Raw genomic sequence first — 25,123 nt, forward strand, 5'->3', positions numbered from 1 at the left:
ATTTAGAAAGCAACTGTCATTGGCTAATCTCTGGACAAAAAAAGTGACATTAAGTGGCTGCTGCAGTATGGCATAAAATATAAGGCTGGATGTGGTTTTCCATTCTGTTATGTTTCCCAAATATTAAATAGGTAAAATCATACCCCCTTTGCTCTTGTTTCATATAATCTTTTAGGAATTTTAAATTCAGAACATGGCATTGAAAAAGAGGTAAGACTTAGATGTCATGAGGGAGAAAGAAATAACATTTAAAATTCTTTCATGATTAAAATTTTAATCTTATACCTTATTAACATTACCAAGAGCTGTTTATTAAAGTCCTTAGAGATATTTGAAAATTTCTGTAGATTTCAATGGGAAGGTTTCTTATGAAAATATTGAAGCTTCTGGTCAAGATGGAGGTGTAGGTAAACACGCTTCATCTCCTCACACAATGAACAGCAAAAATTACAACTAGACTATAAAACAAGTATCACCCAGATTTGTTAGAAAATCGAGCTGTATGGAAGTCCAACAATCAAGGATTTAAAGAAGCCACACTCATTCAGACAGGTAGGAGGGGCGGAGACACAAGGCACGGAGATGTGGGACGGGTGGTCCCACATTCACACACGATGGATAAAAATTGGGAGGGATGCCTCAGGAGTGAGGGATCTCAGCCCCAGACCAGACCCCCAGCCCAGGTTTCCAGCGCCAGGAAGATAAGTTCCCATAACTTCTGGCTATAAAAACCAGTGGGGGTTGGGAGAGCGTAAGAAACTGCACCATTCTCAGGAGAATGGGCAGATTCCCCTGAAGGGCCTGCGAGGGTCCTAGGACTTACGCAGACCCAACCCTTCTGGGATTCAGCACCAGAGCAATAGCCGGAAAGGCACCAGTGGCATACTGGTGAGAAATTGAAGTGACTGGCAACAGGTTGAGCACTGGGGGATAGCTTCTTCCCAGGCAAAAATCCAGAGGCCAGGCAGCAAGCAGCATCATCCCCTCTGTGAGCCTTCCTCCACGTAGAGCCACAGAGCAGGGACATGGGTTGCCCCACCCTGGCAATTACCTAAGGCCCTGCCCCATAAAACTTACAGGTGCACTTTTCTATAATAGGCCACGCCACTAAGACGGGGAGTTGGAGCGCCTGTACCTAATACACAGAAACAAACACAGGGAGGCTGCCAAATTGAGGAGACAAGGAAATATGGCCCAAATGAAAGAATAGAACAAAACTCCAGAAAGAACTAAACAAAATGGAGATAAGCAATCTGTCAGATACAGAGTTCAAAACTGGTGATCAGGATGCTGAAAGAACTCATTGGGTACAGCAACAGCATAGAAAATGACTCAGGCAGAAATGAACATTACAGTAAGTGAAATAAAGAAAAATCTACAGGAAACCAACAGTGGAGGGGATGAAGCCAAGAATCAAACAAACATTTGTAGCACAAGGAAGAAAAAAGCATTTAATCAGAACAGCAAGAAGGAAAAAAGAATTCAAAAAATGAGGATAGACTAAGGAGCCTCTGGGACATCTTCAAACATCCAACATCCGAATCATAGGGGCGCCAGAAGGAGAAGAGGAAGAGCAAGAAATTGAAAACTTATTTGAAAAACTAATGAAAGAAAACGTCCATAATTTGGTGAAGGAAATAGACGTGCAACTGCAGGAAAGCAGGAGAGTCCCAAATAAGTTGGACCCAAAGACAACCACACCAAGACAAGACACATCATAATTAAAATGTCAAAGGTTGAAGGGAGAATCTTAAAAGCAGCAAGAGAAAAGCAGAGAGTTACCTATAAAGGAGTTCCCATGAGACTATCAGCTGATTTTTCAAAAGAAACTGTAGGCTAGAAGGGACTGGCAAGAAGTATTCAAAGTGATGAAAAGCAATGACCTACATTCAAGATTACTCTATCCAGCAAAGCTATCATTTAGAATGGAAGGGCAGATAAAGTGTTTCACAGACAAGGTAAAACTAAAGGAGTTCATCATCACCAAGCCATTACTATATGAAATGTTAAAGGGACTTACCTAAGAAAATGAAATTCAAAACTATGAACATTAAAATGGCAATAAATTCTCAACTATCAACAGCTGAATCTAAAAAGCAAACTAATCAAGCAGAACAGAAACAGTCATAGTATGAAGATCATTTGGAGGGTTACTAGCTGGGAGGGGCAAGGGGGAGAATGGGGAGAAGGTACAGGGATTAAGTACAAATTGGTAGGTACAAAATAGGGTAATGTTAAGCACTGTATAAGAAATGAAATAGTCAAAGAACTTATATGTATGACCCATGGACTAAGGCGGGGATTGTGGAGTGGAAGGGGGGTATCAGGCAGAGGGAGGCAAAGGGGGAAAAGGGACAACTGTAGTAGTATAATCAATAAAATATATTTAGAAAAAAGAAAACACTTAAGACTCATTGGGGTTTATTTAACCTCGTGCCGAAGAAAGTAGTACTTAAAACTAATTATCTTCATTTTAATTGTATTTAGGATTTGACCCAGCACATCAACCTGAGCCCCAAACAGCACCATAGTGCTTTGGAATGCTTGATACAGAAAATTTCAAAGAATGAGACAGCCAACAGTGAACTAACACGTTGGGGACTCTATCTGCAGAATGATGTACATAAGGTAACCCAGAAGATGTGATGGGATAGGAACCAGCAATTCGAGCTTTGTGAGACTCAGTGGTAGCTTCCTATCTTCTCTTTATTTTAGAGTTCTTTATTTTTTTCCTTTTTTTTGGTCCTAGTCATAATACTTGAATTTCTTGGACTTAATTTGTCTACTATTTACAGATTCTTCCTCTGTATTTCCCAGGAATCCTAACTGTTAATTTCCAGTCAATTAGGTAGCAAAAGGGTTATTGACTTAAATGTTACCACATTTTCAGTTTTCCAGCCCAAATTACTTTCATAAACATGAGTCTGATTCTTTACACTTTTGCTAATATATCATTATTCATTGTGTTAAATAGACTTTTATAATGTTCAGAAAACCATTAAAATTTTTTTGATTATAGATAAAGTGCGTTAATGTTTTTTTTAAAGAACTGAATAGTAGAAGTTATGGAAAGTAAAAATTCTCCATAATTACTTCCCCAGAGATAATCACTGCTGACTATGGACTTACTTAGTTTTCTATGGTGCATACCTTATCATTCTTTTTTTTTTTTTTTGCAAAAACAGGATTATAGTTAGGAAGTGATTTTAAAGATTTCAAAAATAGGCCATTATATTGATATATCATCAACCTAATTGTTGTCCTGTTTTGGGACATTTAGGTCTAACTGATTTGTTATTCTCAATGTTAATTTGTTCTTTCATTATGTTTATGCTTTTTCCTTCCAGCTTTTCCTTTGTATAAAGTAGAATAGTAGTTTATGTTCAGCATTAAGAAATTTTACCTTTAATTTTCTACTTTCAATTTTTCCCTTAAAGTATATTTAAAGATTATGTTCCTGTTCACCTTGAAATTATAGTTGTTTCGCATGCATTCTCTGCTTCTAAAAAGACAGCATTTTCTATTCCCTTTCTTGGGAGACGTGTTGGCAATTACAGGACAGTCTGTGTTGTGGAGCTGAGCGTCCCCAGAGAGAACGGTGTCGGCAGTTTTCTATATAGTGTTTGCAGATGGTTCGGATCATAGGTGCTTTCTTTCTGTTTAGATTGAAGGACGTGTTCTGCCAATGGAAAGAATTAACTTAAGAACTACTTCATTTATCACATCTCAGGAAGTAAACTGGACTAAGGAAGTAACCAGAGACCTTTCCATCTTGACTGTAAGTGATTTTCAGGGTAGTGGAGAGAGGACCAGTATTCCTGAAATGATGGAAAATAGGAAGGAGGAAGATTTAGTGTCTTCATTTTGATAGAAAGTTCAACTGAATTCCCATCCTTAATTATCTACTAAACAGGGTCCCTCAAAGAAAATAAGGTGATGAGTTGTTAGAGGTAAGCCCATGGACTTAGGAAAAGAAAATAAATTGCTTTGGTAATGCATGTAGAGCCAGCCTACCACCCACTCTTCCTTTCTCTACCCCCTCTTTCTGCCTGGGGGATTCTGGGAGGTGTTTTTATTCATGAAACAAGCAAAATTAAAACAGTTGCCTATCAAGAGAACCAAAGAACAAAATGGTGTGTAATTATTTTTAAATGTTTTCAGCTAACCTGGTCCTTATGGCCACATGTAAAATACACACATCTGTTTCTAAACTTTTTATTTAAAGAAAAAAAATTGTACCTTTAAGTGTATAGCTTGATGCATTTTCACAAGTTAAATAGACCTGTGTATTCAAAACAAAGGGTTAAGAAACAGAACTTCACCAGAGCCCCAGGAGTGCCTGTTCACGCTCCTAGTTCCTACCTACCTCTCATCCTCACACACACCCCAGGTAGCCACCACCCTGACTTCTGACAGCATAGATTTGCTTCAGCTGTTTTTTTTTTTTTTCCCCCCACATTGAAAGAGAGTTTGTTTAGAAAGTTGCAGAGGTAGGTGAAGTGAGCCTGCTGGGCTGTGTGGGCTCAGGAAACAAGTTACAGGAGCAAAAGAAGAGCCCTTGGAGCTTAGAGGAGAGAAGGGCAGAGACAATGAGCCAGGGGGAGGAAGAGGTGGAGGAGGGAGGCTCAGGTGTGCTCCCAAGAGGAGAGCATGTGTTGTTTCAATTGTTTTCGTACTCGAAACCATACAGTAAACATTCCTGTATGTCCAGCCTTATTTCTGCAACCTTGTGTTAGTGAGTTTTACTCGTATTGTTAGGTATGGTTGTAGAGCTTCCATTCTCATTGCTGTGTAGTATTCCATACCCTGATTGACTTACCAGACACATCAGTGTTTAATCGGATGTAGATAAGGCAGAACTCAAGCCAAGAGAGTGAAAAGCAATTTATTTTCTAGTAACATCTCTGGGGTGTGAGTTTTATGGGAGGTACTAAAAATAGCCTGTGGTTGTTCCTAGGTCCCCATGCATTTCTGGGCACTCTTTTACCCAAAGAGAGCAATGGACCAGGCCCGAGAACTGGTTAACATGTTAGAGAAGATAGCTGGCCCCATTGGCATGCGCATGAGTCCGCCAGCCTGGGTTGAACTAAAGGATGATCGAACCGAGACCTATGTCAGAACCATTCAATCCATGCTGAGAGCAGAGGTAATCAATTTAATTTGAGTAGATTTATAGGATGTCTGTTCTAAAATACTTTGAATACTTGATTTTAAATACACCGTGGTTATCAGTCTGCTGTGATGCTGTTCAGAAACCTGTGTCTTACTCATGTGCATGTGAAATACTGACTAAAATAGTCTTTATGTCTGTCAGTTAATTTTGCTTCTCTCGTTTTATGTTGGCACTCTCATGCTAGGGTTCTGTTCGTCACGTAAGTGGCTCGGAATAGCTGACTTCACTTTAGTTTATCTATATAGGACATTTCGTGCTCAGAAAGCAACTTCTTTGGCTGGGTGCCGTCTTGCACGATTCAGTACTGAGCTGTTCCAGTTTGGTCTGGCTCTAGATTCAAATTGCTCTAGTGATGAACTTGGCAGGTGGCCCATCAGCTCAGTGCTGATGGCCGATCAGGATCACTGGAGCTGAGCAGGTCATAGTCCTCCCAACTTGAGTAGTTCAGGCCTGTAGCTCTTACTTGTGTGTAAGTGAAACAGAGGAAGAAGATTAAGGAGGAAACAAAGCAGAGGAAAGTTTTTGGAGGTAATTAGTCCTTGAATTGAAGATCAGTTCTTCTGGGATCAGTACTAGAATTAGATTAACTTGGTATCCTAGCTTTCTGTGTTTGACCCAGCACTCGGTGTATCCATCTATAGCGGCACACTCCTGTTTTCTTTCTCTTTGTAGTTCCTCCCGACTTCCATGCCTGCTGTACTCTGCTGTGCAACAACCCCCCACCCCCAGCCCCTGCAGCTGAGCCTGGTCATTGATAAAGTCTGCTCTGCATCCATAGGAACAACCCAGTTTAGATCACTCGTGTTCTCTTCCTGAGTGTACTGCCGGCATTTTCAGGCAGTGTTGATAGGAATTTCATTCATAATGTGTACCAGATTCAACTCATTTTGGTATTGCTGTCGCTCTATAATCTTTACAGCGTTCTGTTTTATTATTCTCTTTGTTAGGGGTCACAAACTCAGATGTCTACTGGAGCCAGATCAATAACACAGATGAGTGGAGTGGGCTGGGAGGGACTATGATGAACTAAAAAGAGTAAACCCCATGACTACAGATAAAAGCCCAGCATTGTCAAATTGATTTTTAATTTGTCTATTTTTTTTCCAATAGAAGCCAAAAACCTAGATTCACATATGTGTGCACTTCCCTATGTTAAAGTGCTAACAATAAAAAAAACCCTTACGAGTCATTGTAGGGACTGAAGACCACATCTGTTTGTTAGATCCAGCCCGTAATAGGCTCCCCGTGTGCAGCCTGTGTTCTACGTGACTTCGGAAGTTCTTTGATGTGATTGCTGGAACGTCCTCTGAGAAGTCTTTATCTAACAGTGATTTGATTTCTAGTAGACTAGTATTGACTTACCTCTTATAGCCATTTTGACCAACCTATTTCACCGGACTGCTACTTTTATTTATTCAGACTTGAAAGATTCTGTATTTTTAGTACTGGATCTCTGAAGCAGTGAGGGGTGGAGGGTGCTGATAACGGGATGTGCTGCTGGCATTATCATCTCTCTTCTAACCAGAGAGAAGGAGCGCTACCTACGGATTTGGCAGTAGCTTTATTTTCATCTTCATTTGGCCCTGAATTATTTCTTGAGGTATTGAATTCCATGTGTCCTCAAAGTTCTGTGATATGGGTATAATAAGATGCTTAGTTTACTAAAGAGAGTGGTAAAAACATTGCAGGGAATTGAAAGCAGCATATAATAAGTAACCTTTGCATATTTTCAAGTCTGGTCCTTTTCCAGACATCTTGTTTCCTAATAAATAAATAAATGAGATACTCATTTGAGATACTCAGCTCTCAGTGATTTTTGGTAACATATTACGTATATGTGCAAAGAAGCCCTGGAACCAACATTCAGTTCAAGGATCCTTTTCTGTATTAGAATGTCCACCACCTCGGTTTTAGTTCTCTCTCTACGTTAAAGGTGCCTTGGCTTTGCAGACTCTCAAACTGCCTCTGCCTGGAGCCCTGTCAGCGTTCCCAAGCCTGACTTGTGTATACTTTTATCTCCTCAAGGGGAAGATTCAGATGGTTGTGTGCATCATCATGGGCACACGTGACGACCTCTATGGAGCCATTAAGAAGCTGTGCTGTGTGCAGGCTCCAGTGCCTTCGCAGGTGAGTGGGAGCCGTGCAGGAGGTGCAGGCGGAAACCGGCCTCCCTCGGCGCTTGGAAAAGAGTGGGTATTTGTGTGCAAAAAGACTGAAGTAACTGTTAGAAGCCAGCATGTGTAGATCCTCCTAAAAACCTTCCCCTTAGTAGAGTAACCCGGAGAAGCAGATGGCTGCCTTCGGGTTCCCAGATGAGTACTTTAGCGTGTTCCGAGGTTGAGTCTCCAAGTGGTTTCCCATTACTGGGTTCTGAGAGTACAGGCTTCACTCAAAGAGGGGAAAGCTGTTTTCCTCTGAAGGTTGAAAAAATTTTTAGTCTGCATGAGATCTTTTGAAGGTTTTTGCTTGTTTTTTTCAATTTTGGTTTGTGTTTGTGTTGTGTGTGTGTGCCTAGAAATCCTAGAATTAGAACTACTAATGCAAAGTGTATTAACTGGAGTTTCTTAAACAAATAGAGTATATACTTTGAATTGTTTACATTGTCTGAGAGGTTGACAGTGTCTTCTTTCCCTATACCTTTTGGTCCCTGTGTTATAGGTCATCAATGCCCGAACCATTGGTCAGCCCACCAAGCTTCGGAGTGTGGCACAGAAAATTTTACTTCAGATTAACTGTAAATTGGGCGGTGAGCTCTGGGGAGTGGATATTCCTCTGGTGAGTGATGCTGAGATACATCTTCATTCAAGTCAGCTCTCCAGAGAATCCTGCCTGTTTTCCTTGTGGGGTTAGCCCTACTTTCAGTGCTTAGTAGTCTCAGTGGAGCTCATTGCCTGTTTTCGTGTGGCCCATGAGCTAAGAATGGTTTTTGCATTTTTTAAATGGTGAAACAAAAATAAAGCTAATATTTTTTGACAGATTAAAATTACATGAAGTTCAGTGGTCAGTGTCCTTAAATGCAGTTTTATTGGAAGATACCGAACTCCTTAGAGGACTGTTGTAGCTGCTTTCGTGCTGCCGTGGTGGACTGAGCAGTTCCTGCGGAGACATGAGGCCCACACAGCCTCAGAGGTTTAGTTACCTCTAGTCCTTACAGAAACAGGGTGCTGGTCCCTGGTCCACGTCTCTGACTTTGTGTTGTGTGCCTTTCCCAGAACTTACTTTCATATGTTACTTGGGGGTTCAGATAATAATTAAAGATTTTTTTTCATTCATTTTTTGTTTCCTAACTCAGAAACAGTTAATGGTGATCGGGATGGATGTCTACCATGACCCCAGCAGGGGCATGCGCTCCGTAGTCGGCTTCGTGGCAAGCATCAACCTGTAAGCACCTTGCACTGTGCCACTTTGTTTGGTTACCTCGTCTTGATAGCTAATCTTCTCATAAATACAGCAAATGTTTTTGAGCATTTCATATTATAGTAAAAGTATACTTTCTTTTACCCGACACATGGAAGTATACTCAATTCCTTCCTCCTCTGTCTTCCTGCATTATTAGCTGACACAGTCTCTTTACCAGACTCGTCACATGTGTAAGTCTGTTCCTTGGCTGCCATGTAGTCTCCTTCAGAATGGGGGCTGTGTCTTGTCAGTGGTGTTTTTTCCCCCTAGAAGTGAAGGGGTCTTTATTTGTTTTGACTGTAAAGTTAAGGCATGCCCATGCAAATATCTGTTGAAATTTAAAAGTGAGCTTTGTATGGTTCATTTTGTGTTAACCACTACCTAAGGTTTGTTGTATACATACTTTCAGATTCTCTTTTATGCATATACTGGCACACACAGCTGCTGTGTATACGTATGTACAAGTGGCATAGTACTTTGTATACTGTTCTTCAGCTTGATTTTTGTACTTAAACTGTATGTTTTGGACATTTTTCCATCTTAATACAAATAATTCTCAACCAATTGTCTTTAACTCTTGTATGGAGTTTACTGTATGCCACAGCACTGCTTACTTAAGTAGTCCTCTATTGGTGGATCTCTACACTGTCCATTTTTTTCAGCTGGCAGCAGTTTTGCGGCAAGTATCCACAACTATGCCTGTATTTTTACATTCTGTGTATGGTGCGCACACACGCGCACACACACACACACTGGTATGTGTTACACGTGGCTTCACATGTAAGTGGCTTCACATGTAAGTGGCTTCACATGTAACATAAATAATTTGCTACCTGTTGTTGGACTGGGGCTTAGAGATGCCCATGTGTACTGCCATTCAGGCTGTGGGCCTTCTCTGTGAGTGTGTGTTCATGCTTTCCTCTTTCTCTCTCCTTACTGCCTCCACCCCAGCACCCTCACAAAGTGGTTTTCACGAGTGGTATTCCAGATGCCGCATCAAGAGATTGTGGACAGCCTGAAGCTGTGCCTGGTGGGCTCCTTAAAAAAGTTTTATGAGGTGAGGAGAATGGGAATCCTGAAGTTTGGAGGGTTCAAAGGACTGCGTACCTGAGCACTCCAGAGGAAGTCTGATTTGGTGGGAGGGATCCCACCTTAAAGGTGAGTCTCTTAAGCAAACCAAAGGGTTGGTTGTTGGGGAGCAGGACGCTTGACAGGGCTGTTCTCAGGCTGCTGCTTGTACAGAGCAGCCTACAGAGCTGAATGCTTTCATTTGGTTTGGTAAATAGTGATTATTTCCCAGGTCGTCAGCCTGATGCCTGCAGACATAGTCTTCATGCCCTTATCAGGAAGACTGGGGGTACATTTCAGCAATTAAAGCAGTTTATGGATTTACCCAGCTTTATGGCTGTCATTAGGCGCTGGCTCTTTTCATTTGGGTTCAAGACAAATGCCTCCCTATAAATCAGCCGCAGAACTCAAAGGAATGCTAACCACAGAGAATTGCTGTCATTAAGCTGATACTGGGTCTGGAAAAATGAACAAGCAGAATACTAGGCTTTGTCTTGGCCGGTACATCAAAGCAAGCACTGGTGAGTAACTTTCACTTCTTAGGGTCAGAGTTAGCCCTTTGCATGGAGATTAACCAGCAAGAAACTTAATAATTTCGTGTGATTAAACTCAGTCTCTAGAACTCTCCCTTGTTTCTTTTAGAGTAACTGTGTTTTATGGTGTCCTTCAAATAGTTTGATACTGTTTCAGGATTGATTGTAGATTATGTAGGGGAAAAGTTGAATTTTGTCTCTAAGGAGGTCCCTGTGATATGTTACTTTGCTACCAAGTTCTACCACACCTTCCTTTTTCTTGTCCTTACTGCTTTCCTTCAAAGTTCTGTCTTTTAGGCCCATGCTCCAAAGTTACTTGTGTGAAGCCTTTCCCTTCACTCCCCCAACCCGGCCCTTTGTGAGACATATTTTTATGTTCCTCTCCCAAGGCCCTTAGTTTATATTCTGTATAATGATTAGCTCATCCTGCCTTAAATGAATTTCTTGTATCATTATGTATCTTTCCCTCTGGGCTATAATTTACTTGAGCACACTTTGGTTATTGATGCTGTGTAACAAATTACTCTAAAACTTACATGCAGTGAGCATCTGTGGTGTTCACAGGAAGTTGGACGGGGCACAGTGGACTCCAGTTCCTCTCCATGTGGCCTTGCCACATCTGCTCACTTGGGTGTCCTCACAGCATGGTGTCTGGGTTCAGTGCATGAGTGTTGCATGTTGCAGGAGACAGAGAGCAGGTGCAAATCATGTTGCCTTTTATACCTTAGCCTGGAAGGTCATGCAGTGTCCCTTTCATTGCATTCTGTTTGTTGACTAATGTTGTTATGAATATGCCGAACATTTGGGGGAGCCAGTGAACCTCAGTTTTGCCAGAGAGCGTGAAAGCAGAGTTTGTTTACCCTGTCAGGCCCTCAGGAACTCTAACATAAAGATGTAAAAGTATAATTCAAGCTTATGGTTTAGAGATTATGGGCTATGGGTTGAATTGTGCCCCTACCCCAAAAAGATGTTGAAGCCCTACTCTTGAATGTAACCTTATTGGAAATAGGGCCTTTGCAGGTGATCCAGTTAAGATGAGGTCATTAGAGTGGGCCCTAATCCAGTGTGACTGTGTCCTTATGAAGAGAGGAGATGGGGACACACACACACACACACACACGTAGAGGAAAAGCAATGTGAAGACACAAGGAGACCACAAAGGAATACCTGAGGCGACCAGGAGCGAGGAGGAAGTCATGGAAAAGACGCTCATAGGCCTTAGAAGGAAACAGCCCTGCCTTGATTTTGGACTTCTTGCCTCTAGCCCTGAGACACAGTACATTTCTGTTGTGCAAGCCACCCAGTTTGTGGGGCTTGGCCACAGATGCTCTGGCAGGTGAGTACACGCCCAGCTTTTGGCACCTGCAGTTGCTTCCCTGATCCAAGAACCACTGTATCAGGTAGGAAAAAGAGTGTCACACTCCTGTGGGGGAAAGCAAAGAAAAATGTGGTGATACCTGCATCTTCCCCACCCCAGCTCCTTCCCTGGGTCCTATAGAGGGGGGAGGAATCTGTCTGGTGGGATGTTTCCTTGCCCCCACTCACGTGGAGTGTGACTACACACATGAAAAAGGGTGATAGCCAGCCCTTACACCTTTCTTTCTCCCCTCTGTTTGAGATGGAGTGTTTCAGTAGCCCATCCTAATTCTCTGTCAAACTGTTACACTGAAAATGAAAGTGTGTCCTTAGGTCTGAAGAAATGTGACTTGGTGAGCTAAACTGGTGAAATATCTTGTATTGTAGTCCTTTTTAGTATTTTGAACAGTGGCATCTACCAGCAGGTATGCAAAGCCCAACCCAGAAGAGGTGTCTGTTTTTCCCAGGAGCTGTTTGTTGCCCGCTGGAGCCACCAGGGTCAGTGCAATTTGCCAGCTCCGTGCAGGGCTTTTTCTCTGGAGTCTGCCCCGGAGAACGCTGTCTGCATTCTCTGTTTCTCTTCTGGGCACACACAGCAGTTCTTACTGGTATTTTGCATGTCAGAGGGTGCAGGAGAAATATGTCTAGATTCAGCCCACTTCCACATTGTATCCACTCATTCATGGACCCAGGTGCCACCTCAGGCAAGCACATCAGGAGAGTTGCTTGCTGGTTCCAACCACTTTCTGGTCCTGGGATGGGGTAATTAGTCCCCATTCACCTTTCCCCCCACTTCCTGGTAGCATCTGCTTTGCTTTCTGTTTCTATGAATTTGCCAATTTGGGATATATTATATAGAAATAATCATAAAATATATGAACTTCCATTTTTGGCTTCTTTCGCTGAGCATGTTTTTAAGGTTCATCTAAGTTGTATATATCAGCACTTTGTTACTTTTTATGGGTGAAGAGTATTCCCTTGTATGTGTATTTCACAGTTTGTTTATCCATTCATCATTGATGGACATTTTAACTGTTCCTACCTGTTGACTGTTGTGAATAATGCTGCTGCGCAGATGCTTATCTGCGTATTTGTTAGAGTACCTATTTTCAGTTCTTCCGGGTATATACCTAGGAGTAAAATTGATGGGCCGTACACGGTATTCTGTGTTTAACTTTTTGAGAAACTGCCAGACTTTTCTACAGTGGCCGCACCATTTTACATTCCTAAGAGCCATGTGCTCGGTAACACTTTTTGTTTTTCATTTTTAAACTAACTTTCATTTCCTTAATGACCAGTGATGTTTATATGTTTATCGTCCATTTCTGTATTCTCTTTGGAAAAGTCTTTTCAAATCTTTTCCCTGCTTTTTAATTGAGCTATTTGTCTTTTTGTTGTTGAGTTATAAGATGGTTTTTTAAAAAACATTCTGGATATGGGACCCTTGTTTGGTACAAGATTTGCAAATATTTTTGCCTTTTCTGTAGGGTGTCTTCACTTTCTCAATAATGTTATTTGATGCACAAAAGTTTTAAATTTTGACAATATCCATTTCATTTTTTTCTTACTTTGTTCCTATGCTTTTGGTGTCTAGGAATCTGTTGCCAAATCTGAGATTTACTCCTGTGTTTTCTTCTAACAGTTTCACATCTTTCGCTTTTACATTTAGGTCCTTGATCCCTTCTGAGGTACACTTCATGTGAAGTGAGGTAGAGGTCCAACTGTATTCTTTTGTACGTGGTTATCTGCTTGTCTCAGAAGCTCTTGCTGAAGAGACTGTATTCTTTTTTCGTGATAAGGTATTGGCATTCTTGTTAAAAATCAATTGGCCGTAGGTGTTTGGATTTCTTTTTATTTTTTTTTAATTGAATTCATTGGAGTGACGTTGGTTAATAAAATTACATAGGTTTCGGCTGCAATGTTCTGCAACACATCATCTGTGTACTGTACTCTGTGTTCACCCTACATCAAGCTTCCTTCCACCACCATGATGGTGTACCCCCCTGTATGAATTTATTTCTGAACTCTAAATTCTATTCCACTGGTCTTGTGTCCATCCTTATGTCAGTACAATGCTGTTTTGGTTACTTTTTCTTTTTAGTTAATTTTGAAATTGGGAAGTGTGAATCTTCCAGCTTTCTTTTTTGATACTGTTTTAGCTATTTAGGGCCACTTAGAATTCCATATGAATTTGAGTATAGGCATTTCCATTTCTGCAAAAAAAGCCATGGAATTTTGATAAGATTTGCATCGAGTGTGTAGATAGTTTTGCAAATATTGCCATCTTCATAATACTCAGTCTTGGCAATATATGGCCCTGAGGTATCTTTCCGTTTATTTAGCTCTACCTTAATTTTTCAGCAGTGCTTTATAGGTAGTTTCCATGTAAAAGTATTTTACCACCTTGGTAAAAATTTATTTCTAGCTATTTTATTCTCTTGGATGCAATTGTAATTATAAATGAAATGATTTTATTAATATCACTTTTAGATTGTTCATTACAGTTATATAGGAATAGAACTTGTTTTAACATGTTAACCTTTAACCCTACAGCTTTCTGAATTTATTACCCTTTAAAAAAATCTTTGGGATTTGAAAATTCTTTGGGATAATACAATCATATTATTTACATATAGAGGTAGTTATACTTCTTTCTTTACAATTTTGATGCCTTTTATTTCTTTTCTTAATTCTTTTTGCTTAGTTGCTTGGGCTGGAATTTCCAGTACAAGTTTGAATAGTAGTGATGAAAACAGACATTCTTGTCTTTTTCCTGATTTTAGGGGACAGTTTCAAGGATTTCACCATTGAGTATATTAACTGTGTGTTTTCCATGAACTTCCTTTATCCTGTTTACTTCTAATTCCTAATTTGATGAGTGTTTTATATTAAAAGTGTGTTGGATTTTATCACATACTTTTTCTGATGACTAGTAAATTTATAAGAGTCTTGTTCAGATTAATACCAACTTAATTTCAGTAATATAAAAAAATTCTGTCCCTATATAGTTGTAGTCTGTCTCTCTCTTCCTTTGTTCTAATTCTGTATTATGGTTGTTCCAGAGAAACAGAAGCAATAGGGTATTATATGTGCATAAAGAGATTTATTTTAAGGACCTGGCTAACATTTATGGAGGCTGGAAAGTTGAAAATCTGCAGGATTGGCCATTAAACTGGATACCCAGGGAAGAGCTGATATTTCAGATCAAGTTTGAGTTATGCTACTTTGTGCTCCTTAGGCTTCTTGGATGTGCAGTTAACTTTTTCTTAAGATTTGGAAATTGTTAGTCTACCATGTGTGCAAATATTTCTTTTGCCCCCTTTTCTCTCCTACTGAGACTCCTGTTATGTTGTGTGCTTGATGGTGTCTCACAGGTCTCAGAGGCTGCACTTATTTATTATTCCTTCTTTTTTTCCTTTCTATTCTCACACCGGGTAAACTCAATTGACCTATCCAATAGTTTGCAATTATTTCTTCTGCCTGATCAAATGCACTGTTGTTAAGCCTTTCTAGTGAATTTTTCATTGTAGTTATTATACTGTTCAACACCACAATTTCTGTTTGATTGTTTATCATTTCTATCTCTTTATTGATAGTCTTTATTTGGTGAGACACTTCTCATACTTTCCTTAAGGTCTTTAGATGTGGTTTTCTTTAGTTCTTTGGATAGTATTTGCACTAGTTGGTTTAAAGTACTTGTCTAGTAAAACCAACATATAGGACAGTTTTTATCGTCTACTTTTTTTTTTTCATGTGTATGGACCATACTTTATTTGTTGGTGTGTCTCAGATTTTAATTGAAGAGTAGATATTTTTAATATAACATGGCAACTCTGCAAATTGTGTCTCCACACACAAGGATTGCTGTTACTGTTGCTTGTTTGATGAGTTTCTTGGCCTGATTCTGTGATCTCTGTAGTCTGAAGTGTGCATAGCCACTAAAACCTCCCCCTTTTTAGCGTAGTAACCAGCTAATGGCTGCACAGAGAATTCTTTAAAATGTCTGGAACTTGTTCCGCCCTCTGTAGGGACTGGTAGATTACGTCTACATTAACATGGTAGTGAAGCTGCAGGTACAACAGCTACTTCAGAAAAAGGGGAGTGTGCATAGAGCAAGTTAAAACACAACAAAATCGTTGTTCTTACTGAGATTCAGTCCTTTTTATTGTATAAATGCTCTTCACATTGTTGTGAGCTTTTGGTTATTATCAGTAGTTACAAAGAAGTTGATTTTGACCAGTTTTGCAGTGTACTTATTGCTTAAATGGAGGAACAGATTTTTGGAGGTCCTTTTATATTCAAGAAGTATTCTCTGAGGAGTGCTTCGTCTTCGGTCTAAGGGTGATTGAGAGGTACATAAAAACTACAGCTTATCTTAGAAGTATTTCAATCCATGAAATCAGATATGATAACAGAGTGCTAGTGTTCCCAAGTTTTTCATAGTGCTACAACTCCAGACACTGGGAACAAGTAAACTTAAATCTTCTCTGTATGAAAAACACCATTCTAGGCCCTACATTATTTCTGTTAACAGTATCATAAATGCTATGTTTGACGTGCAATATTTAAAAAGAAATTCATTAAACATACATATGTGTACACATGTATATGTGTATATACATAAGTATAGATATGTACATATACATGTATACATAAATTTGTATATATACATATATAATGTATTATGTGATAGATAATATGAAGTTTAATTGAAGAGTAATAAAGCAAAAAAGAATAAGAAAGCCAAGATACAAAATGACAGGAAGCTTAGACATTAGCATATTAGAGATAGGCTAATTCTGGAAGAGGCAGCTGAAATGTTGAAAGAATTTGCAGGATGTTTGAAAGTTTTTAGAGACCAGGGACCCCAAATCAGTGGTGGTCCTGAGCACACTCCCCACTTTGGGCTGTGAATCTAAAGAACTAAAAACCAGGAGTAATGAAAAACTATTGGTAGACCAACTATGATTTATCAGTCCTTAAGTGTGGATTTAGGTGAGCTGTTAATTTCACTGCTCACTTGCCAGAATCAATTAAACCCTCTGAAGGAAGATTAACATTATCCTAGGCATCAAACTGTTTCTACAATGTCTGGCAATCAATGGATAATAACTAATAACACATGGAGAAAAAATGAAGACACTAAGACCAAGAAAAACAACAAATAATTGATCCTGATCCACAGAAGACTCAATTAATTGAGCAATCAGACACATTTAAAAATAGGTGCACCGAATATGTTCAAACAGATAAAAGATAACATTAGGAATTTTAGTAAATAATTGGAAACTATTAAAGCAATTGGAATTTCTAGAACAGAAAATAATGCTAGACAAATTTGAACACTCAATGGATGGGTATATTAGGTTGCTAGAGCTTCCATAACAACATACCATAGTTGGGTGGCTTAAAGGACAAACACCTGCTCACAGTTTTAGAGGATGGAGGTCCAAGATCAGGGTGCTGGTAGGTTTGTATACTCTAGTGGTCTTTGTCCTTGTCTTGTAGGTACTGTATTCTCTCTCTGGTACATGGTCTTCACCCCTTGTGTATCTGTGTCCTGATCTCCTCTTGCTGTGTTTAGTTAGGGCCCATCCCAATGACCTCATTTAAACTTAGCAACTTCTTTATTAATATTTTTTAAGATTTTATTCATTTCTTTTAGAGAGAAGGGAGGGAGAGGGAGAGAAACACTGATGTGTGAGAGAAACATCTGTCAGTTGCCGCTCACACACGGCCCAACTGGGAACCAGCCCAAAACCCAGGCATGTGTCCTAACTGGAAGTTGAACCAGCGACCTTTTGCTTTGCAGAGTGGCACCCAACCAACTGACCCACTCAAGTCAGGGCTTAATAACTTCTTTAAAGACTTCATCTCTAAATACAGTCACATTCAAAGGAACTAGGGGTTAGGACTTCAACATACAAATTTTGGGGAAACACGACTCCGTGCATTAAAACATGGGTAACAATAGTTTAGACTTAATTGAAATAATAAGCCAACTGAAAAATAGATCAGAAAATCACACTGAGCCCTGGCTGCTGTGGCTTAGTGGATTGAGGCCTGCCTGTGAACCAAAGGGTTGCCAGTTCCATTCCCAGTCTAGGGCACATGCCTGGGTTGCAGGCCAGATTCCCAGTAGGGGGCATATGAGAGGCAACCACACATTGATGTTTCTCTCCCTCTCTGCCTCCTTCCCTTCTCTTCTCTAAAAATAAATAAAATTTAAAAAAGAAAAGAAAAAAATCAGACTGAAGCACTGAGATATGGAAGGTTAGAAAATATAACAGGGCAACAGACAGGAGAATGTGAAGTTAAAACATAATATATGCATAATAAGCATCCCATAGGGAGGTTAGAGAGGGTATAAGAGGAAACATCTGAAAAGACCATAGTAAAGAATATTCCAAAAGTGATAGAAGATATAAGGCACAGATACAAAAAATTAACAAATCCCAAATAGGATGTATTAAAAATAAAAGTAAACTTAAGAAATACACTTATATAAAACAGGTGAAAGTAAAGACATACATATCAAAGGAAAATAAAAGAGTTTCCTATCAAAGGACCAAAAGATGGAATAATAGCTAACTTGTCAAAGGAAGCAGTGTAAGCAAGATAATAAAATAATAGCTACGAAGTGTGTAAGGAAAATAAATGCGAAGCGCATTTTATGAGGCCAGCATTATCCTAATTTCAAAACCAGATAAAGACACCTCAAAAAAATGATAGACCAATATCTCTGATGAACATAGTAAAAGTCATCAACAAATATTTGTAAACTGAATTCAGCAATACTTTAAAAAGATCATGCACCATGACCAACTTGGATTTATTCCTGGGATGCAAGGTTGGTACAATAAATTAATTAACATGATACACCATATAAATAAAAGAAAGGATAAAAATCATATTACCATATCAATAGATGCATAAAAAGCATTTGACAAAACCTGACACCCATTTGTGATTTTTAAAAAACTCAGCAAATTAGGATCAGAGGGAACATACCTCAACATAGTAAAGGCTGTATGTGACAAACCCACAGCTAACATCATACTCAACTGGGAAAAACTAAAAGGGTCTCCCTTAATACCAGGAACAAGACAGGAATGTCCACTTTCACCTCTTTTATTCAACAGAGTACCAGAAGTCCTAGCCGCAGCAGTCAGGCAAAAAGAAGAAATAATAGGCATCCAAAATGGAAAGGAAGAAGTAAAATTGCCATTATTTGAAGATGACATGATACTGTAGATAGAGAACCCTAAGGATTCCACCAGAAAACTACTAGAACTGATCAATGGATTCAGTAATGTAGCAGGATACAAAAAAGTATACAGAAATCATTTGCATTTTTATATAGCAATAATGAACTGTCAGAAAGGGAAACTAACAAAGCAGTTTCATTTACAATTGCATCAAAAAATACCTAGGAATAAATTTAACCAAGGAGATAAAAGACCTCCTTAGTGTCTTAGAAAATTACAAGACACTGAAGAAAGAAACTGAAGAAGGTAACAGATAAATGGTAATATATATACTGTGCTCAACTATAGGGAGAATTAGCATCATTAAAATGTCCATACTACCCAAAGCAATCTATAGATTCACCACATTTCCTATGAAAATAATGGCATTTTCACAGAACTACAACAAATAATCCAAAAATTTATATGGAACCACAAAAGGCCCCAAATAGCCACAGCAATCTAGAGAAAGAAGAACAAAGTTGTGTCATGCTACCTGATATCAAACTCTACTACAAGACTAATAATCAACACAGCAGGGTATGGTATTAAAACAGACATGTGGGTCAGTGCAACGGAATAGAGAGCCCAGAAATAAACCCACACCCATATAGTCCATTAATACATGACAAAGGTGGCAAGGACAGTGCGATAAAGAAGTCGATTCAATAAATGGTGTTGGGAAAATTGGACACATTATATGCAGTAAATGAAATTAGGCTACCTTCTTACACCATATACAAGAATAAACTTTAAATGGGTTAAAGACTTAAATGTAAAACTCAAAACCATAAGTAAAATCTTACGACATTTCCGTTAGTAATATTTTTTTCTGATTTATCTTCTGGGGCAAGGAAACAGAAAAAACAAATGGGACTACATTGAAATTTCAGTGCTTTTAGTTCCTTGAATTGTTGAGTAAAAGTGGAAGTACCAATTTATATTACACTTTGATACACTAAAGTTTTGTGTTGTAATTTCTAGGGTAGCCAGTATAAGAGTACTAAAAGAGTATACAACTATACAATGAGGAAGAGAAAATAGTAATAAAAAAAATTTCAAGGAAGAAAAAAGAATGTAGAACACGTGAAACAAATAGCAAACAATACTCTAGCCTTGAAAACGTTCCACTAACAGAAAGAATCCAGTCACAAAAGATCATGTATGTGATTTCATTTATAACAGATATTCATAACGGAAATACAGAGGAAAGAAAGTACATTATGGTTGCTTGAGGCTAAGGTAGGGAGAAGTTGGGAGGGTGAGTAGGGAGGTAATGGCTGACGAATATGGAGTTTCTTTATGAGGTGATTGAAAAGTTATAAAATAGATTGTGGTTTGGTTGTACGTGTCAGTGAATATACTAAAAAACATTGGATTTTGCACTTTAAATCGGCTTATTGTATGGTATATGAATTACGTATCAGTAAAGATGGTTTTAAAAAACTTTCAAAAGAATTGTATAAAAAATTCCTGGAATTGTGAAATATAATAAATGAAAATTTCACGAGAGGGGCTTTACAGAAATTTGATTCGGTAGAAGAAATAATGAGTGAATTTGAAGATAGGTCAAATGAGCTTATCCAGTGTATGAAAAAGCAAGATTTGGTGCAAATACCAAATCCCCATTCTCTCCTCCCCTCAGCGCCTGGCAACCACCATTTTTCTTTCTGTCTCCATGACTTCCACCATTCTACGTAGCTCATAGAAATGGAATCATACAGCATTTGTCTTTTTGTGACTGGCTTATTTCACTTAACATAATATTCTCAAAGTTCTTCCACGTTAACAGCTGTAACAGAATTTCCTCCCCTTTTAAGGCTGAATAATTTATTGTATGTATATAGCACATCTTGCTTATCCATTCATCTGTCAGTGGACATTTGGGTTGCTTCCATGTTGTAGCTCTTCTGAATAATACTGCTGTGAACATGGGTGTACCTGCATCTTTTCAAGACCTCAGATTTTAGGGTATGAGTCCCGAAGTGGAATTGCGTGATCGTATGATTAGCCTAGTTTTGATTTTCTAAGGGGCTGCCATATGTTTTTTTATAGTGGCTGTACCATTTTATAGGGTTTCAATTTCTCCACATCCTTGTTTTCTGTTTTTATCCCCCCATTATTAGCCACCCTAAGTAGGTATAAGATGGTATCTTATTTTAGTTTTGATTTACATTTCCCCGATGATTCTCCCTTCAATTCTGTGAGTTTTTGTTTTATATATTTTGATGGTCTGTCATTAGCTGTGTAATAATTGTATATTCTTGTACTATTGAGCCTTTTATTAATGTATAATGACCCTTTTTGTCTCTTACAACCTTTTTTTATTTAAAGTATTTTTAACCTTTTTTATTTAAAGTCTATTTTGTCCAATATTAGTATAGCCAACCCTGGTCTCTTTCTGTAACTATTTAATGGAATATCTTTTTCCATTCTTTCATGTTCAATCAGTTTGTCTCTAACTGAGCCTGTGTTGTTTTTTTCAATTTAATTTTTTAAATCCTCACCCGAGGATATGTTTATTGATTTTTAGAGAGGGAGAGAGAGAGAGAGAGAAACATCAATGTAAGAGAGAAATGGCAATCATTAGTTGCTTCCCGCATGCGCCCTGACCAGGGATCGAACCTGCAACCTTGGTGTATGGACCAATGCTCCAACCAACTGAGCCACTTGGCCAGGGCAATTAGATCCTGTGTTTTTATTTATTCTGCCAATCTCTGTCTTTTGGTCACAGTGTTTAATTTATTTACATTTAAAGCAATTGCTGATAAGGAGGGACTTCTGTCATTTTGCTGTTGGTTTTCTATATGCTTTATAGATTTTTGTCCCTCATTTACTACATTACTATTTTTGTGTTCAGTTGATTTTTTTGTAATTTACTGGTTAAATTCCTTTCTCATTTCCTTTTGTGTATGTTCAATAGCTGTTTTCTTTGTGGTTATTATGTGGATTTCATTTAACATCCTAAAGTTGTAACACTCTAATTTGACTTTATAGCAGCTTAACTTCAATAAAAATATAAAAATTCTACTCCTTTCAGTTGTTATGTCACAAAATTACATCTTTATGTATCACATGTCTCAATATATAAACTAATAATTCTTTTAAATCTATCTGTCCCTTAAGTTATATAAAAATCATAAGTTACAGTAATATACTAGGTTTTAAACTAACAGTTTTTTCTTTAAATTTGCAGTCTTTTAAATGAAGTAAAAAGCACAAAGTAGAGTTACAAGCCATTGTTGCAATCATACTGATTTTATAAGTTGTTCATGTTTTTTTTGATATATTTATTGATTATGCTATTACAGTTGTCCCATTTCCACCCCTTCACTCCACTCCATACTGCCCTCCCCCTCCCTCCCACATTCCCCCCCTATAGTTCATGTCCATGGGTCATACTTATAAGTTCTTTGGCTTCTACATTTCCTACACTATTCTTACCCTCCCCCTGTCTATTTTCCACCTATCATTTATGCTATTTATTCTCTGTACCTTTCCCCCCATCTCCCCCTCCCACTCCCCTATTGATAACCCTCCATGTGATCTCCATTTCTGTGGTTCTGTTCCTGTTCTAGTCGTTTGCTTAGTTTTCTTCTGTTTTTGTTTTAGGTATAGTTGTTAATAACTGTGAGTTTGCTGTCATTTTTACTGTTCATATTTTCTATCTTCTTCTTCTTAGATAAGTCCCTTTAACATTTCATACAACAATGGCTTGGTGATGATGAACTTCTTTAACTTGACCTTATCTGAGAAGCACTTTATCTGCCCTTCCATTCTAAATAATAGCTTTGCTGGATAGAGCAATCTTGGATGTAGGTCCTTGCCTTTCATGACTTGGAATACCTCTTGCCAGTCCCTCCTTGCCTGCAAGGTCTCTTTGGAGAAATCAGCTGACAGTCTTATGGGAACCCCTTTGTAGGTAACTGTGTCCTTTTCTCTTGCTGCTTCTAAGATTCTCTCCTTCTGTTTCATCTTGGGTAATGTAATTATGATGTGCCTTGGTGTGTTCTTCCCTGGGTCCAGCTTCTTTGGGACTCTCTGAGCTTCCTGGACTTCCTGGAAGTCTATTTCCTTTGCCAGACTGGGGAAGTTCTTCATTATTTGTTCAAATAAGTTTTCAATTTTTTGTTCTTCATCTTCTCCTTCTGGCACCCCTATAATTCGAATGTTGGAACGTTTCAAGATGTCCTGGAGGTTCCTAAACCTCTCCTCATTTTTCTGAATTCTTGTTTCTTCATTCTTTTCTGGTGGGATGTTTCTTTCTTCCTTCTGGTCCACACCGTTGATTTGAGTCCCAGTTTCCTTCCTGTCACTATTGGTTCCCTGTACATTTTCCTTTGTTTCTCTTAGCATAGGCTTCATTTTTTCATCTAGTTTTCGAACAAATTCAACCAATTCTGTGAGCATCTTAATAACCTGTGTTTTGAACTGTGTATCTGATAGGTTGGCTATCTCTTCCACGCTTAGTTGTATTTTTTCTGGAGCTTTGAAGTGTTCTGTCATTTGGGCCATTTTTTTTGTCTGTTTTGTCTTGGCGCGTCTGTTACTTAAAGGGGCGGAGCCTTAGGTGTTCACAGGGGCGGGGTAACGCTGGTTGCTGCCCTGTAACGCTGTACGTGGGGGAGGGGCCGAGAGGGAGCAATGGCGCCCGCTCCACTCTCCACTGGAAGCCAGTCACTCCCTCCGCTACTCACAATCAAACTGGGCCCCTCTGGTGCTGGTTCCCGAGTGGGTGGGCTTGTGCACGCTCTAGGCCCCTGTGGGTCTCTCCAGGGGCCTCTCCCTGGAGGCTGGGAGTCTCTCCTGCTGCCGCCCCAACCCCCACGGGTGCTTTCAGTCAGAGGTCTGAGGCTTTATTTCCCCGCAATGGAGCCCTGGGTTGCGTGGTCTGCTTCACTCCCCGCCGTTCCTCCTGGTCTATCTGTGCGCGAGTATGGGGCTGCGGGGTACTACCCCGCCGCTCTGCCTGCCCCATTCTCCACCACTCTGAGTCCCGCCCTCTTGGATTATCTGTGCGCAAATGTGGGGCCGCAGGGTCTGCTAGTGGTCAGACTGCCCACCCCATTCGTCCCATACTCTGCCAGTCTCAGTCCCGCCACGGCCACGCGAGTCCTCTCCACCCCGGTTCCCATCTCCACCCCTCCTACCGGTCTGGATGTATGTTTCTTTTTTATCTACTTGGTGTCAGTCTTCCTTGCTATTCGATTTTCTGTCAGTTCTGGTTGTGCGAGGAGGCGCAGTGTGTCTACCTGTGCCGCCGTCTTGGTTCTCTACAGAGAGGGTTTTCAGTTCTTTTAGCGTCTTTAAGATAGTTGTCTTCAAATCTTTGGCTAATATACCTGCCATCAGATCTTTTTCAGTAACAATATCTGTCGATTTAATTTTTCCTTTGAATGGGCCATACTTCCCTATTTTTTAATGCCTTGTGACTTTTTGTTGAAAACTGGATATTTAATGTGGTAACTCTGGAAATCAGACTGGCCTTTCCCAGTGTTTGCTGGGTTTTTAAAAAATTGCTCTAGCGTGTCTGTGCTGGGGCTCAGCCAGCAGCGTGTGTGTGTGAGATCTTCCCGGGTCCCTTCGGAACCTTTCCCCAAGTACGTGTGGTCACTCTTCAGTTTTCTCCCATAGATGCAATTGGTTTGTAATGTCCTAGTCTTCAATGTCTGACCCCTAAGAGAGGAAAAGGACCGAATGAATGAGGGCAGGGAGGAGTGGCCTCTATCTGTGAAATCCCCTGGAAGTCCCTGCAGCTGGCAGGGAAGTGCAGCAGCCAGGGGTGGCAGCCTCTTTGTCTGCTCTTCTGGGATCTGATGCAGCAGTCAACAATTGGAGCACAGGTCCTGATATTGGTAAGACAGGGTCCGGCAGTGTGGCTGACGGTAGGGGATGGGGGGCTGCCACTGTGCTAATTGCAGATACTAACTGCAGTTTATCCTCTGTGTCTTCCCTTGGAAGTCTCAAACCTTCAACAGACAGACTCCAGAGTTCCAGAATAGTTACACCAGACAGATTCTGTCAGTGTACTTGTTGTCTAGGTGGGCAGACAGGTTCCTGCAGCCTCCTACTCAGCTGTGTCCCCAGAGTCCTTTCTGTCCGGCCTCTTATTGACCTGGTGAACTTTCCCAGACCTCAGGCCTTCTCTTCCTGCTGCCCACACTCACACCTGGCATTTGTCCCTTGAAAGCTTCAGAAATTCACTGCTCACCTGTGAAGGCTCCCCTCTTTGGACATGTGGCCATCAAGGCCTTTGTATCTGCTGGTCTTTGACAGTCCCAAATGTGTGCTTTTTATATTGTTTTGGATTTTCTGGTGTTACCCTGGAAATGGAGGTTTTCTGTATC

General features: G+C 39.8%; 1 protein-coding gene across 4 annotated transcripts in view; it reads left to right on the top strand.

Moving 5' to 3' along the window:
* The window catches only part of PIWIL2 (piwi like RNA-mediated gene silencing 2), an 83,755-nt gene that overhangs the window by 51,940 nt on the left and 6,692 nt on the right, over positions 1 to 25,123 (top strand). For all 4 annotated transcript variants that reach the window (XM_053910427.1, XM_071219233.1, XM_071219234.1 and 1 more), the window contains 7 exons: positions 2,488 to 2,628; positions 3,665 to 3,778; positions 4,958 to 5,146; positions 7,199 to 7,300; positions 7,832 to 7,948; positions 8,466 to 8,554; positions 9,524 to 9,629. In XM_053910427.1, the coding sequence (XP_053766402.1) occupies positions 2,488 to 2,628; positions 3,665 to 3,778; positions 4,958 to 5,146; positions 7,199 to 7,300; positions 7,832 to 7,948; positions 8,466 to 8,554; positions 9,524 to 9,629 (858 nt within the window). The remainder of the gene's footprint in view (positions 1 to 2,487; positions 2,629 to 3,664; positions 3,779 to 4,957; positions 5,147 to 7,198; positions 7,301 to 7,831; positions 7,949 to 8,465; positions 8,555 to 9,523; positions 9,630 to 25,123) is intronic.

Source organism: Desmodus rotundus, chromosome 9 (assembly GCF_022682495.2).
Source record: "Desmodus rotundus isolate HL8 chromosome 9, HLdesRot8A.1, whole genome shotgun sequence".
NCBI classification, from domain to species: domain Eukaryota; kingdom Metazoa; phylum Chordata; class Mammalia; order Chiroptera; family Phyllostomidae; genus Desmodus; species Desmodus rotundus.